Source organism: Protomyctophum parallelum (genome assembly GCF_964188405.1).
Source record: "Protomyctophum parallelum genome assembly, chromosome: 7".
Classification (NCBI taxonomy): Eukaryota; Metazoa; Chordata; class Actinopteri; order Myctophiformes; family Myctophidae; genus Protomyctophum; species Protomyctophum parallelum.
Genome location: NC_139705.1, coordinates 27,990,896 through 28,003,933, shown reverse-complemented (window position 1 = coordinate 28,003,933; position 13,038 = coordinate 27,990,896). Strand labels below are relative to the sequence as shown.

At 44.7% G+C, this 13,038-nt stretch overlaps 1 protein-coding gene across 1 annotated transcript in view; it reads right to left on the bottom strand.

Moving 5' to 3' along the window:
• The window catches only part of LOC310862002 (filamin-B-like), a 93,704-nt gene that overhangs the window by 3,546 nt on the left and 77,120 nt on the right, over positions 1-13,038 (bottom strand). The window contains exons 73-83 of the mRNA XM_083769739.1: positions 12,621-12,761; positions 12,166-12,294; positions 9,389-9,562; positions 8,515-8,691; positions 7,915-8,118; positions 6,930-7,082; positions 6,298-6,420; positions 4,668-4,934; positions 2,650-2,787; positions 2,419-2,529; positions 1,788-1,952 (exon numbers count right to left, since the gene is read on the bottom strand). Of these exons, the coding sequence (XP_083625865.1) occupies positions 1,788-1,952; positions 2,419-2,529; positions 2,650-2,787; positions 4,668-4,934; positions 6,298-6,420; positions 6,930-7,082; positions 7,915-8,118; positions 8,515-8,691; positions 9,389-9,562; positions 12,166-12,294; positions 12,621-12,761 (1,782 nt within the window). The remainder of the gene's footprint in view (positions 1-1,787; positions 1,953-2,418; positions 2,530-2,649; positions 2,788-4,667; positions 4,935-6,297; positions 6,421-6,929; positions 7,083-7,914; positions 8,119-8,514; positions 8,692-9,388; positions 9,563-12,165; positions 12,295-12,620; positions 12,762-13,038) is intronic.

The following is a 13,038-nucleotide window of genomic DNA, read 5'->3' as shown; positions in this document are numbered from 1 at the left end:
GTGCCTGGGAATATTAACCACAAACATGAGCAGGTTGGTGCCTGGGAATATTAACCATAAACATGAGCAGGTTGGTGCCTGGGAATATTAACCATAAACAAACACGAGCAGGTTGGTGCCTGGGAATATTAACCATAAACAAACACGAGCAGGTTGGTGCCTGCAGGGAATAACCACAAACCTTGGCGCCGACGGTAAAGGAAATCCACTTGGGAAAGTTCAAGGTTGTTGATAGGTATTTTTGTGGTATTTTGTGGGTGAATGATCAGTGATTCCTTTGACCTTTTAATCTGGTTGCCCTGTGCTCCACTCATATGTAGTTACTTCACGCTATCTTATGGCGTTTAGTTAGTAAGAATTATTATTGCACTGTCTGGCTGTCTCAGCGTCTAGAACCCTGCATGTAACTGACCTTGAAGGCCAGGCACTCCCTTATCAGCTCGCCATAGCCGAGACGGCATGACAATTTATCCTTAAAGCCGGGTGCCATGCATTGCCAACCTCTGTGCTCTTCCGGTTTAGGGTCTGTTGGTTGGCCAGTGATTGAATTATGAACTACAGGTCATTCCCAAAACTACATATCCCAATGCATTGTTAAGATGCTCCTCTGTATTGCCACGTCTATTTTGTACCATTCTCCATTTTGTATTGAAACCGTATAAATACCCAATGCCATTTTGGGAACGGCATGGAGAGACCACGTTGGACCGCCCCTGCGGGGTCGGTCTAATTTGATTGTAAATTATTATTATGCTGAATATGTGGATCTCGTTCTGTCTCTCTGAATCAATATAAAATATGACTAAAACCCTCACTCTGAATGGATCTCTCGTCTGTGGTGAACTCAGGTAACATTTCGGTATTTATAAGGTCATTCTCCTAAAGTAACATTGTTTATATTGGCTATTTACTTAAAGTATCCTGGTAAAAGCTAAAGTTAAGTATATATTGTAATTCGATTACTTCTAAAAGTATTTTGAGAGTTCCGGTGTTTCGGTGCTCTCAGCTCTGCTGTCGAAGCTATTTATAATAACTTATTTTAATACAGTCCTCAGTGAAACATATGGTGGAAATATATCCATCAGTTGTACTTTATTGTTACATCTTGTGTACATAAGAGTAAAATGTATAATTCTTTGGCTTCCTTCAGACAATGCAGCAGCATAGATAGCACAACATCAACATCAAACAGCAAACAAAGGGATAGAATAAAGAGTGCAAAAAGTAAAAAAGAGTAACATAAATTATGTGCAATGTGCATGTTATCCCTGTAGTAGCAAAGTTAGGTAAAGCTTATGTATGGGGGTCTATAACTCCAATTAATGACATCACGTGCAGGCTACAGGGGGGGGCTTAACTCAGCAAAATGTGTAATGGAATGTGGCATGGCTTCACTGTGGTTCTGTGTCTATGACGTCAGTCGCCTATGACAAATATGCGCTCTAATTTCAAGGACCCCCAGTATGGTATGCGTTACGCCAAGGAACCCTATATACTGAGTATATGAGTTATAGATGTACAAATGGAACCAAATGCACCGGTAACGGGTCCATTTGGTTCTATTTAGGTTCCAGTTAATTTTAAGTATTTTAAGTATTAAACATTTTGTGAAATATAAAAATAGTTCTGTGTGGTGTATGCAAGGTTTGGGTGCTTATCGGTCCAACGTTGGCGATATTAGCTCTGGACACACGCACGCACGCACACACTCACGCAAGCACGCACACACTCACGCAAGCATGCACGCACACACTCACGCAAGCACGCACACACGCACACACTCTCACCTGCATCAGCACAGTCGACAGCGAAGGCGTTTCTCTTGCCAATAACAGCCCTCTTCAAGCCCGGCCCGCTGCTGCACACCTTGGACGCATCGGACGCAAACGAGGGCCACGTGGACGGGGCGCCGCCGCCGCCCACCACGACACTCGATCTGCTCGTTTGATGACCTGCAATCACAGGTCAAAGGTCATCATGTCCACTATAGTTTAACCCATTATAGCTTCCCAACCACGTTTCAAGCTTGTAGATCTTTGATGCTTGTGTGTGACGCCGTGTATAGGACGTTAATTTACGAAGAAACACAGCAAGCTAGTCCATTCTGGACAGGAACCCTTTTGGTGTTTAAAGCATTGTGTTATGCTTTAGCGCGCTACGAGCTTGTAGATCTGCTATTTTTGAAAAATCGTGAAAATGTGGTGCAAATCTTTGAACACATTATTTGAGAGCAAACGTTTTTAACTCAAATCTTTGCATCTGGGGGAGGGTCCCTGGAACATCATATTTCCAGATGGGGGGTCGGCGGCCATATATTTTTGGGGGTCCTTCACATGAAAATTTTTGAGAACCGCTAACATAGAAACAGAGATAAGAGGTTTCTGCCCAGCGGCGGTACGTATGAATCAGAGGTTGTACTTGTTGTGAGGTCGTCGTTGGCTCCAGAAGAAGAAGCAGGAAGCACCGGAACCATGAACGGACTGTCCTGGATGTGCTGGTCGTCAAACTTCACAGACACCACGTAGTCCCCTGGAGGAAGACCACATGTTAGCATCAACCTATAGCATCTATAATATATTACTGTGTGTTTGCTAGTCTGGTGCACCAGGCTGTGTAGTGCGTGCGTGCGTGCGTGCGCTAGTACTATACCAGGCTGGTCAGCCTTGTAGGAGACCCCACAGGATCCATGGTCTCTGTCTTCAAAGAGCAGCTCTGTGCTCCCCGGTCCCTCCATCGTCACCGACAGCTTCCCAGCTCCAGCCTCGCGTGCCCAGATGCTGAAGTCAGCTGGAATGGAGATGCAACATTTATATACTGTCCATACAGATGCTGTAGTCAGCTGGAATGGAGACGCAACATTTATATACTGTCCAGTCCATACAGATGCTGAAGTCAGCTGGACGACGTATTCTTCAAAACGCTGTGACGTATAAAAAACGCCATGACGTTATTAATACGCCATGACGTATTAAAAACTCGTATTCGTAAAATCACACCCCTGTGAAGTGAGCAGTGCAACTACACTGCTCACTTCACAGGGGTGTGATTTTTATTATTATTACAGTATTAGTTTTTTTCTTATGAAAGCAGAGAGTCTTCTGTTTCATACGGTATATAGTATGTACATGTCGCTATAGGCCTTATTTTGTGAATATTTAGTTGTTCAGGTCCATGCCTTCTCTAAAATTCTCTCTGGTGGGCGCAAGCTGCATTCAATAGCCAATTACTGACAAAATGTACATGGGATCAATGTGTATTGTTTTCCTCCCTAAAAGTAGACATTCAGGGCTTTCATTCAGTGTGTAGTGTATATGATAATCATTTATTTATGTTTCTTTTTATATCTGCCTGTCAATGTCTGTGACTTTAAACCTTTATAACTCGCTATGATGATAACTTCATGATGCTTATGCGTGCCTCGCCTAATCTATCTCACATATCTGTGCTCATTGTCTCCAATTGCAGTAACAGGGGGGGAACAAAAGTCTTGATCTGTGTAGGCTACAAATTTCCACCGATCGTTTCAGAACCAAAGTATAACGGTGAGACGCGTTACTGGATCGGTGTCGTTAGAGGTTGTCATGTCTGGGCAAAGAAAGCACTGAAGCACGTAGGAACAATCAGCGTTGCAAAAGAGCTTCTTCGATCGAGAGAGATGCTAAGCCCGGCTGTGATATCGACAAAATGACAACTCGATGGAACACAACGGTTTAGGATGAGGACATGTGTATTCGGAACCGGGTCGAGGCTCCAACGAAAGACATGTAAAACGGCCGCTTGATCATTGCGGTCCCTCGATAATGTGATTCGTTTCGTGCATCTGTCCATGACTCCATGTGTGTTGCAAACGTTGCAACGTTGCGGGCAAATCGATGCTTACGGCTGCGTTCTTTTTCCGAGAATGAGAGGTGCAAGGCACTGGGGGGGCACTGCAGTGATAACGACCGCAATGAAGGCGTCGCCTTCATTGCGGTCGTTATCACTGCAATTATAATAAATAAAAAGGTTACAATCCACAACCGATAGTGATGGCTGCATTGGCTGGCGAAGACGCTGCGGGGAAATCAATGCTTACGGCTGTGTTCTTTTTCCGAGAATGAGAGACGTGCAAGGCAGTAAAGGCACTGGGGCAGTGGGGGGGCACTGTGAATGCGATCCGACTGACACCCCCACAATGCTCCCTCGGGAGAAACCATGTAGAAACAGGAGGGGAGGGGGAATCGAGTGTTACTATTCTATGCACACACACTAGAGCATGGGCACGTCCATTTTAGATCCCCTGACATCTGCGTTGGTCTATGCCGGGCAGGCCGCCTCCATTACGTCGTAATGGAGGCGGCCTGCCCGGCATAGACCAGACCTCTTTTCAGGAGGGGGGGGGGGGCTTTTAACTGCCGGATCACAGACAGGATCTTGGGAGAGGCAATCAGTGTTACTTTCTATGTTGTCCGGGCGCATAGAAAGATGAAGTACAGTAATCAATAAAAAAGCTATAAAAGCGTATAGATACGTCTTCCGCACACCGTGATCGATAAAAATATGACGTATAGATACTGGTTCAGCAAACGATGTGTTAAGGCCTATTCATACTCCAGTTTTAGGTGATAAGGTGAGGTGATTAGTAAAAATCACACCAGTGTGAACTGAGTGGTGCAACCATGTTTTACCTGGCACCCTGGCCTCGGCACTCTGCAGACCCTGGCCCCACGCCTGCACCCTGTGGGAGCCCCCCTCCCCCAGGGGCCCCACGGTGTAGCGGTAGGGGCTTCCCGGGACGTCCTGGCCGCGGTACCGCACACTCACGCAGTGGACCCCCGTCTCCGAGGGCACGAAGTTCACCCGACACGTGTTGCGTCCCGTCGCGCTGACGCCGGCCCGGCTCACGCAACCCGACGGACTGGAGACCTCGGCGGAGATGTGCTGGAGGTCCAGACCTGGTCAGGCAATTAGACAGTGTTAATAGATCCAGACCTGGTCAGGCAATAAGACAGTGTTAATAGATCCAGACCTGGTCAGGCAATAAGACAGTGTTAATAGATCCAGACCTGGTCAGGCAATTAGACAGTGTTAATAGATCCAGACCTGGTCAGGCAATAAGACAGTGTTAATAGATCCAGACCTGGTCAGGCAATAAGACAGTGTTAATAGATCCAGACCTGGTCAGGCAATAAGACAGTGTTAATAGATCCAGACCTGGTCAGGCAATAAGACAGTGTTAATAGATCTACACCTGGTCAGGCAATAAGACAGTGTTAATAGATCCAGACCTGGTCAGGCAATAAGACAGTATTTATGTATGTATACAGTATATCGCGATATCTGTAACTGAAAATGAAAAAATAAACCATAAAAGGCGAACACCTGGAATCATGTATTTATTCCAAAATCTTACAAGATTTTTTGTGTCATAAACTGGCCAATAAGTACATGAATCTTGACTCATACAAACAGGAAAACACTGACTGCGACAGACCGACTCCGAGGCTTCTGTGACACAGACAGACCGACTCGAGGCTTCTGTGACACAGACAGACCGATTCCAAGGCTACTGTGACACAGACAGACCGACTCCGAGGCTTCTGTGACACAGACAGACCGATTCCAAGGCTACTGTGACACAGACAGACCGACTCCGAGGCTTCTGTGACACAGACAGACCGACTCCGAGGCTACTGTGACACAGACAGACCGAGGGTACTGTGACACAGACAGACCGAGGGTACTGTGACACAGACCGACCGAGGGTACTGTGACACAGACAGACCGAGGGTACTGTGACACAGACAGACCGAGGGTACTGTGACACAGACAGACCGAGGGTACTGTGACACAGACAGACCGAGGGTACTGTGACACAGACAGACCGAGGGTACTGTGACACAGACAGACCGAGGGTACTGTGACACAGACCGACCGACTCCGAGGGTACTGTGACACAGACAGACCGAGGGTACTGTGACACAGACAGACCGAGGGTACTGTGACACAGACAGACCAAGGGTACTGTGACACAGACCGACCGATTCCGAGGCTACTGTGACACAGACAGACCGACTCCGAGGCTACTGTGACACAGACCGACCGATTCCGAGGCTACTGTGACACAGACAGACCGAGGGTACTGTGACACAGACCGACCGAGGGTACTGTGACACAGACAGACCGAGGGTACTGTGACACAGACAGACCGGAGCTGATGTGACCTTCTGATTACTGGACGGCCTCTCAGCCTCTCACTACCGCGAAGGCCAGGGAAGGGAAGCAGAGAGCATCATGCAAGCTACAGTAGTACGATACCTGGTATCTTGAGGTTGATGCCACACGTGTTGCCCACGTTGGCGACGCCGGTGGCTCCCTGGTAGTGAGTTATGCTGTCCATCTTGTGGCCTCCGTCTGTCACTGTGACTCTGAAAGGACTGCCTATGGAGACCAATAAACACATGAGATTACTGTCCATCTTGTGGCCTCCATCTGTCACTGTGGCTCTGAAACGACTGTCTGGAGGAACCAATACACACACTGCAGATGCAGAGACATCTCCAAAGATGTTTGCAATTTACAATGTGTTTTGTGTTCCTTTTTCTCCCCAATGTACAGTATTTGTTCGTTGCATTAAATAATGCACTAACTAACCACTTAGGAGTTAGACCCTACTTTATGAGTTATTGTTCCATCTACCCCAACTCTCCTACCATCACATACTGTAGTGTATCTTAGGGGGGAAAGATTTGCATATTTACGTAGCCGTAGCGTAATATGAATAAGTCACTCTGAAGATATATGAGAATATATGAGATTCTAAAAAAGGAACAGTGTAATTCAGGTGGTGAACCTCACAGAGACGCAGTAGGCTCCAGACTCCTACATACCTGGAACATGCTGGTCAGTGAACCTCACAGAGACGCAGTAGGCTCCAGACTCCTACATACCTGGAACATGCTGGTCAGTGAACCTCACAGAGACGCTGTAGGCTCCAGACGCCGTGGGGCAGAAGGACACGCCGCACGTTCCATCGTCCAGCTCCTCCGTTTGGATCTCCACGGCGCTGGGACCCTCGATGGCCAGAGTGAGACCCCCGTAGCCTGTTCACCATGATGTGATGTCATTAAAGTTAGAGTGAAACCGCCGTAGCCTGCACGTCATGTCATTAAGTTAGAGTTATAGACCCCCGTATCCTGTTGACCATGTCATTAAAGTTAGAGTTAAACCCCCGTAGCCTGCACGTGATGTCATTAATATAGAATGTGATGTAATTAAGTTAGAGTGGGACCTTGTGATGTCATTAAAGGTTAATTTGTAAATGTTCAAAATAATATGGAATAAATATATCGTCTCTGTCGGGTGGAAACCAAGAGTGTCACCTGAAGAGTGACAAACTGTCACTCTTCAGGGTTCAAATTGAAAAGCTCAACAAGTTCAAAACGCGACACGAAGCGACGCGTTTTGAACTTGTAGATCTCCTACTTTTTATGCTTTTATATGTGGCGCCGCCATACAGTATGTCAGTAGGCCGTTAATTTACAGAAATCAAAAGACAAAAAGTTAACCCATTCTGGGCGGAAACCCCTTTTGGTGTTTTGAGCATTATGTTATACTTTAGCTATTGAAAAATAGTAAATCTACAAGCTCGTAGGTCTGCTATTTTTGAAAAATCGTGAAAATGTGCCTCAAATCTTTGAATATATATTCTTTCAGAGAACTCAAATCTTTGCTTCTGGGGTGTCCTTGACATGAAATATTGAGAACCACTGATATAGAAAGTTGAAACATGAGGTTTTTCAGAAAAGAATACATTTTAAAAATACATTTTTAAATGTGAATGGGGTCCTCATGGTCTAAATGGGTTAAAATATGGGGATGAGAGGTTTCTGACCCAACGACGGTATAAAGAAATCAAAAAGAGAGTGCACTGGCCTGCCTGGCGCGTGTCCACCACAAAGTGGGACATGTGGCCGGTGCGTCCCGCGGTCAGCCCCGGGCCGAACACCTCCACCCGGCTGGCGTCTCCGATCTCCAGTGGGGTGATGGTGAGTGGGATGGGACTGTTGGCCACGTGCTCCCCACCCTTCAGCACGCTCACCAGATGCTCCCCCACCTCTTTGGGAATGAACGAGATACCTGCACGCAACGGAACGGAAGGAACCGCAAGCAAGAAGAGAGGAGGAAAGATTATTTTTATCATACATGGGAAACTGGCGTTCCAGGGGCCACATGCGCCCCCCCCACCTTCACTTAATGCGGCCTATCTACTTAATGCGGCTGATCTACAAGCACAAAACGTGTCACGGTGCGACGCGTTTTGAGCTTGTAGATCGGCTATTTTTGCTACGACAGTAATATTATGTAACGTGGCCCATCTGGAGTGAGTATGGAAATATAGTGGCCCTCTCCATCGTCAAAGTTGCCCACCCCTGCTATATATCAAATGAGAAAGAAGAAATAAATATCTGGTCTCGGTCTTGACTCAGACTTGACCCCTGCCCACACTCGGACTGGTGCTGTTAGAACACTGACCTATGTGTCGGTCAGGCTGCCTCTTCAGCAGACAGGAGACGTCCTGGCCGGACGGGGACGTGATGCTGGCCGACAGCAGGCTGATGTCGTCCTCCGTGATGTCCAGGGTGAAGTCTGGCACCGTGCCGAAGCGCACCAGAGACCTCAGAGCAGCGCTGACCGGGTCATTGGAGGACCCTATAGAATAATACAACATTTAAAAAGGCTTTCATAAAAATCACCATATTTGAGTGAATCAGGTTTTTCTTGCCCACCAATATCAAATTACCAGCTGTCTTCACAGTGAAAGGTTACAGTAATATATTACATATGAATTATATATTAATTAGCAGCTATCTTCACAGTGTAAGGACTGTACAGTAATAATTTATATTACCAGCTATATTCACAGTGAAAGGACTGTACAGTAACAATTTATATTAATTACCAGCTATCTTCACGGACGGTGAAAGGACTGTACAGTAATCATTTCTATTAATTAGCAGCTATCTTCACGGTGAAAGGTTACAGTAGTATATTAATTACCAGTTATCTTCACAGTGAAAGGACTGTACAGTAATAATTTATATTAATTACCAGTTATCTTCACGGTGAAAGGACTGTACAGTAATAATTAATATGAATTACCAGTTATCTTCACGGTGAAAGGACTGTACAGTAATAATCTATATTAATTACCAGTCATCTTCACGGTGAAAGGACTGTACAGTAATCATTTATATTAATTAGCAGCTATCTTCACGGTGAAAGGTTACAGTAGTATATTAATTACCAGTTATCTTCACGGTGAAAGGACTGTACAGTAATAATTTATATTAATTACCAGTTATCTTCACGGTGAAAGGACTGTACAGTAATAATTTATATTAATTACCAGTTATCTTCACGGTGAAAGGACTTCCCGTGATGTGCTCCTCGTTGTGTCGGACCAGGACGTTGTAGTCTCCGGGGACGGTGGGCAGGTAGGTGACGGTGCACGTTCCATCTCTGTTGTTCAGGCAGCGGATCTCTGCCCTGGACGGACCCTCCAGGGCTATGTCCAGTTCACCTGGAAGGATACACACAACACAGCTGTGTCCAGTTCACCTGGAAGGATACACACAACACAGCTGTGTCCAGTTCAGCTTAACAATGATACACACAACACAGCTGTGTCCAGTTCACCTTAACAATGATACACAACACAGCTGTGTCCAGTTCACCTTAACAATGATACACACAACACACAGCTGTGTCCAGTTCACCTTAACAATGATACACACAACACACAGCTGTGTCCAGTTCACATTAACAATGATACACACAACACACAGCTGTGTCCAGTTCACCTTAACAATGATACACACAACACACAGCTGTGTCCAGTTCACCTTAACAATGATACACACAACACACAGCTGTGTCCAGTTCACCTTAACAATGATACACACAACACACAGCTGTGTCCAGTTCACCTGGAAGGATACACACAACACAGCTATGTCCAGTTCACCTTAACAATGATACACAACACAGCTGTGTCCAGTTCACCTTAACAATGATACACAACACAGCTGTGTCCAGTTCACCTTAACAATGATACACAACACAGCTGTGTCCAGTTCACCTTAACAATGATACACAACACAGCTGTGTCCAGTTCACCTTAACAATGATACACAACACAGCTGTGTCCAGTTCACCTTAACAATGATACACAACACAGCTGTGTCCAGTTCACCTTAACAATGATACACAACACAGCTGTGTCCAGTTCACCTTAACAATGATACACAACACAGCTGTGTCCAGTTCACCTTAACAATGATACACAACACAGCTGTGTCCAGTTCACCTTAACAATGATACACAACACAGCTGTGTCCAGTTCACCTTAACAATGATACACAACACAGCTGTGTCCAGTTCACCTTAACAATGATACACACAACACACAGCTGTGTCCAGTTCACCTTAACAATGATACACACGCACCCTGAGATTGGTGAGGTTAGGTGTCTACGTATAGAACAACTAGACCTGGGCCTATATAAGTCCCCTGAAAATCGTACCTTTTTTGGGTACGAAGAAGAACCTCTCTTTGCTTACTAAAAATCCTATTATCTTGAGCGCTTTTGAAGCATGGCAGGAATCTCATAAATTATTGGGGATATACATCTCTAATGAGAAAGACCCCATTATGGGAAAACCCTAATATTCCTTATCCCATAGCTGATGGTGTGTTGCAGAGATGGGTTAATAATGGAATCAGGACTGTGGGTGATTTATACAGCAACAATGTAGTATCAAACTTTCAACAATTATCAGCCAAGTTTAATTTACGTAACCATGACCTCTTTAAATATCTTCAAATTAGACATTGGATTCAAGCAAAATCTATAGATTTCCCGAATATTCCGGAAAAATTCCCCCTGGAGGATCACATGTTTTGCACTCTTATCACCTCAACTAAAGGATTAACTTCCTCCATATATGGTATTCTTAACAATAATTTACCAATTTACAATACAGTGAACATTAAACATAAATGGGAGACAGACTTAAGGATGCACCTATGATGATGTGGATTGGGAGATAATTTTTCCACCAAACATAGACAGATGCAATTTAACATTTTTCACAGAACTTACTTTACTCCGTAACCGCTCAGGTTACACAACATTTATAGAAACATTTCCCCTATGTGCCAAAGATGTAAGATAACAGAAGGCTGCCTATTACATATGTTATGGAACTGCCCACTTTTAATTGATTATTGGAAGTTCATCTTGTCTACCGTCTCTGATATCATAGAGGTTGAAATACCACATGATCCAATAATTTGGTTACTGGGTGACGTTACATTGATCAACACAAATTTTAACAAAGCATACTTTGTGTTACTCGCCAGTACAGCTGCGAAGAAAATCATCTTGGTTAATTGGAAATCTGAAAAATCACCTTTACAGAGACACTGGCTGAATGAGCTTTCATCATACTGTACCCCTGAAAAGATACTGTACAATGTAAGAAGAAGGCATGCTACTTTTGAAAAGATATGGGGCAGGTTCTTTGAGGTTCTACCTTCAATATCTCTTCTGGGTTGATTTAGTTTTATTTATATTGTTATTTTCAGGTATTTATCCGAGTTGATGCTATCAAGAGGTGTTGTGTACAATACAGAGTAATGAAAGCTGTGTAGTTTTCCTTTCTGGGGTTGGGGTGGGGGGTGGGTGGGGGGGTTTGATTTTACTGTTTTTTGTCTTTTCCTTTTTGAGTTTGTCTTGTCTTGTTTAAAAAATGTAATTCATTGTTGTAAATGATATCTGCATTATCAATAAATAAATCTTAAAAAAAAGAAAGAAAACAATGATACACACAACACACAGCTGTGTCCATGTCACCTGGATCAAAGAGACCAGATTCTACGAAATGGACGTCTTCTAAATCCTGACAGTTTTCTGAAAAACTTCAGAGGCAGTGGCAGATCAAGGCGCAGTTGGAGGAAACACATCGACCCACGTCTCGGGATCCCCCAGGAGGAAGTCACTAATGTTGCTCTGGAGAGGGAGGTCTGGAGCTCTCTGGTGGAGCTGTTGCCCCCGCGACCAGACTACAGATAAGCGGTTGAAGATGGATGGATGGATGAACCTCCGTTGTGGGACGGCTTACCTTGTACTAAATCTTTGTTGAAGATGGTGAAGGCTGCGATCTCGTTGGAGACTCCGTACACCAGGCCTGGGCCGTGTGCCATCACTTCTCCTCTGCTGGCGTTGTTCACGTAAAACTGCAGAGGACTCTCTGAGAAGAGTTAAAATATTGTTAAACTTCTTTCCATTAAGTCTACGCAATTAGAGAATGTAAAACAATTGTTGTTTTTAACATTGCCTGTTATCTCTCCTATGGTACCAACATCATAGCATGGAATTCTGGACAAAATGTTATCCAACGACAACAAAAATATTCTTTGGTTTTGGGTTTGCGAGGATAAATCATCAAACGGTGGTCTGTGGCTTAAATGCTGAATAAATAATGGACCTTGACGTGAAAAGGGTTGGAAAACCACTGGTCTGTGCATGAAGGCAGATTTTATCGTTAAATGAGAGAACTCTTAAGAACATTTATACCTGACATTGTGACGTCGTTAACTTTAATGGTCAGCTGATGCAAGCCTTCTTCTGTGGGGTCAAAGGTCAGCGTGACCGTCCCGTCTCCGTTGTCGATGACCTCGGCCTGACCTCTGCTCCCTGACGGCATGTGGACTTCTCCTATACGACAAACTTGTGTTAAACTCACAACTCGTTGCATCGTGCTCACACAGGCAGATACAAAGCTTTGTAAGTGGACTGTAGCTTTGAGCTTTGAGTCCACCATTCATTTTTCAATGGAAGCAACAGCGACATCATGATTTTGTAGCTTCTGCAAAAGATCGAACAGCTGCAAAGCTACAAACAAAAAAGGGAAAAGAAATGTTTCAACTTCTCCCGCTACAAAGATACAAAATGCAGCATTAGAACAGAGAGAGTCTAGGGATAACGTGGTTAA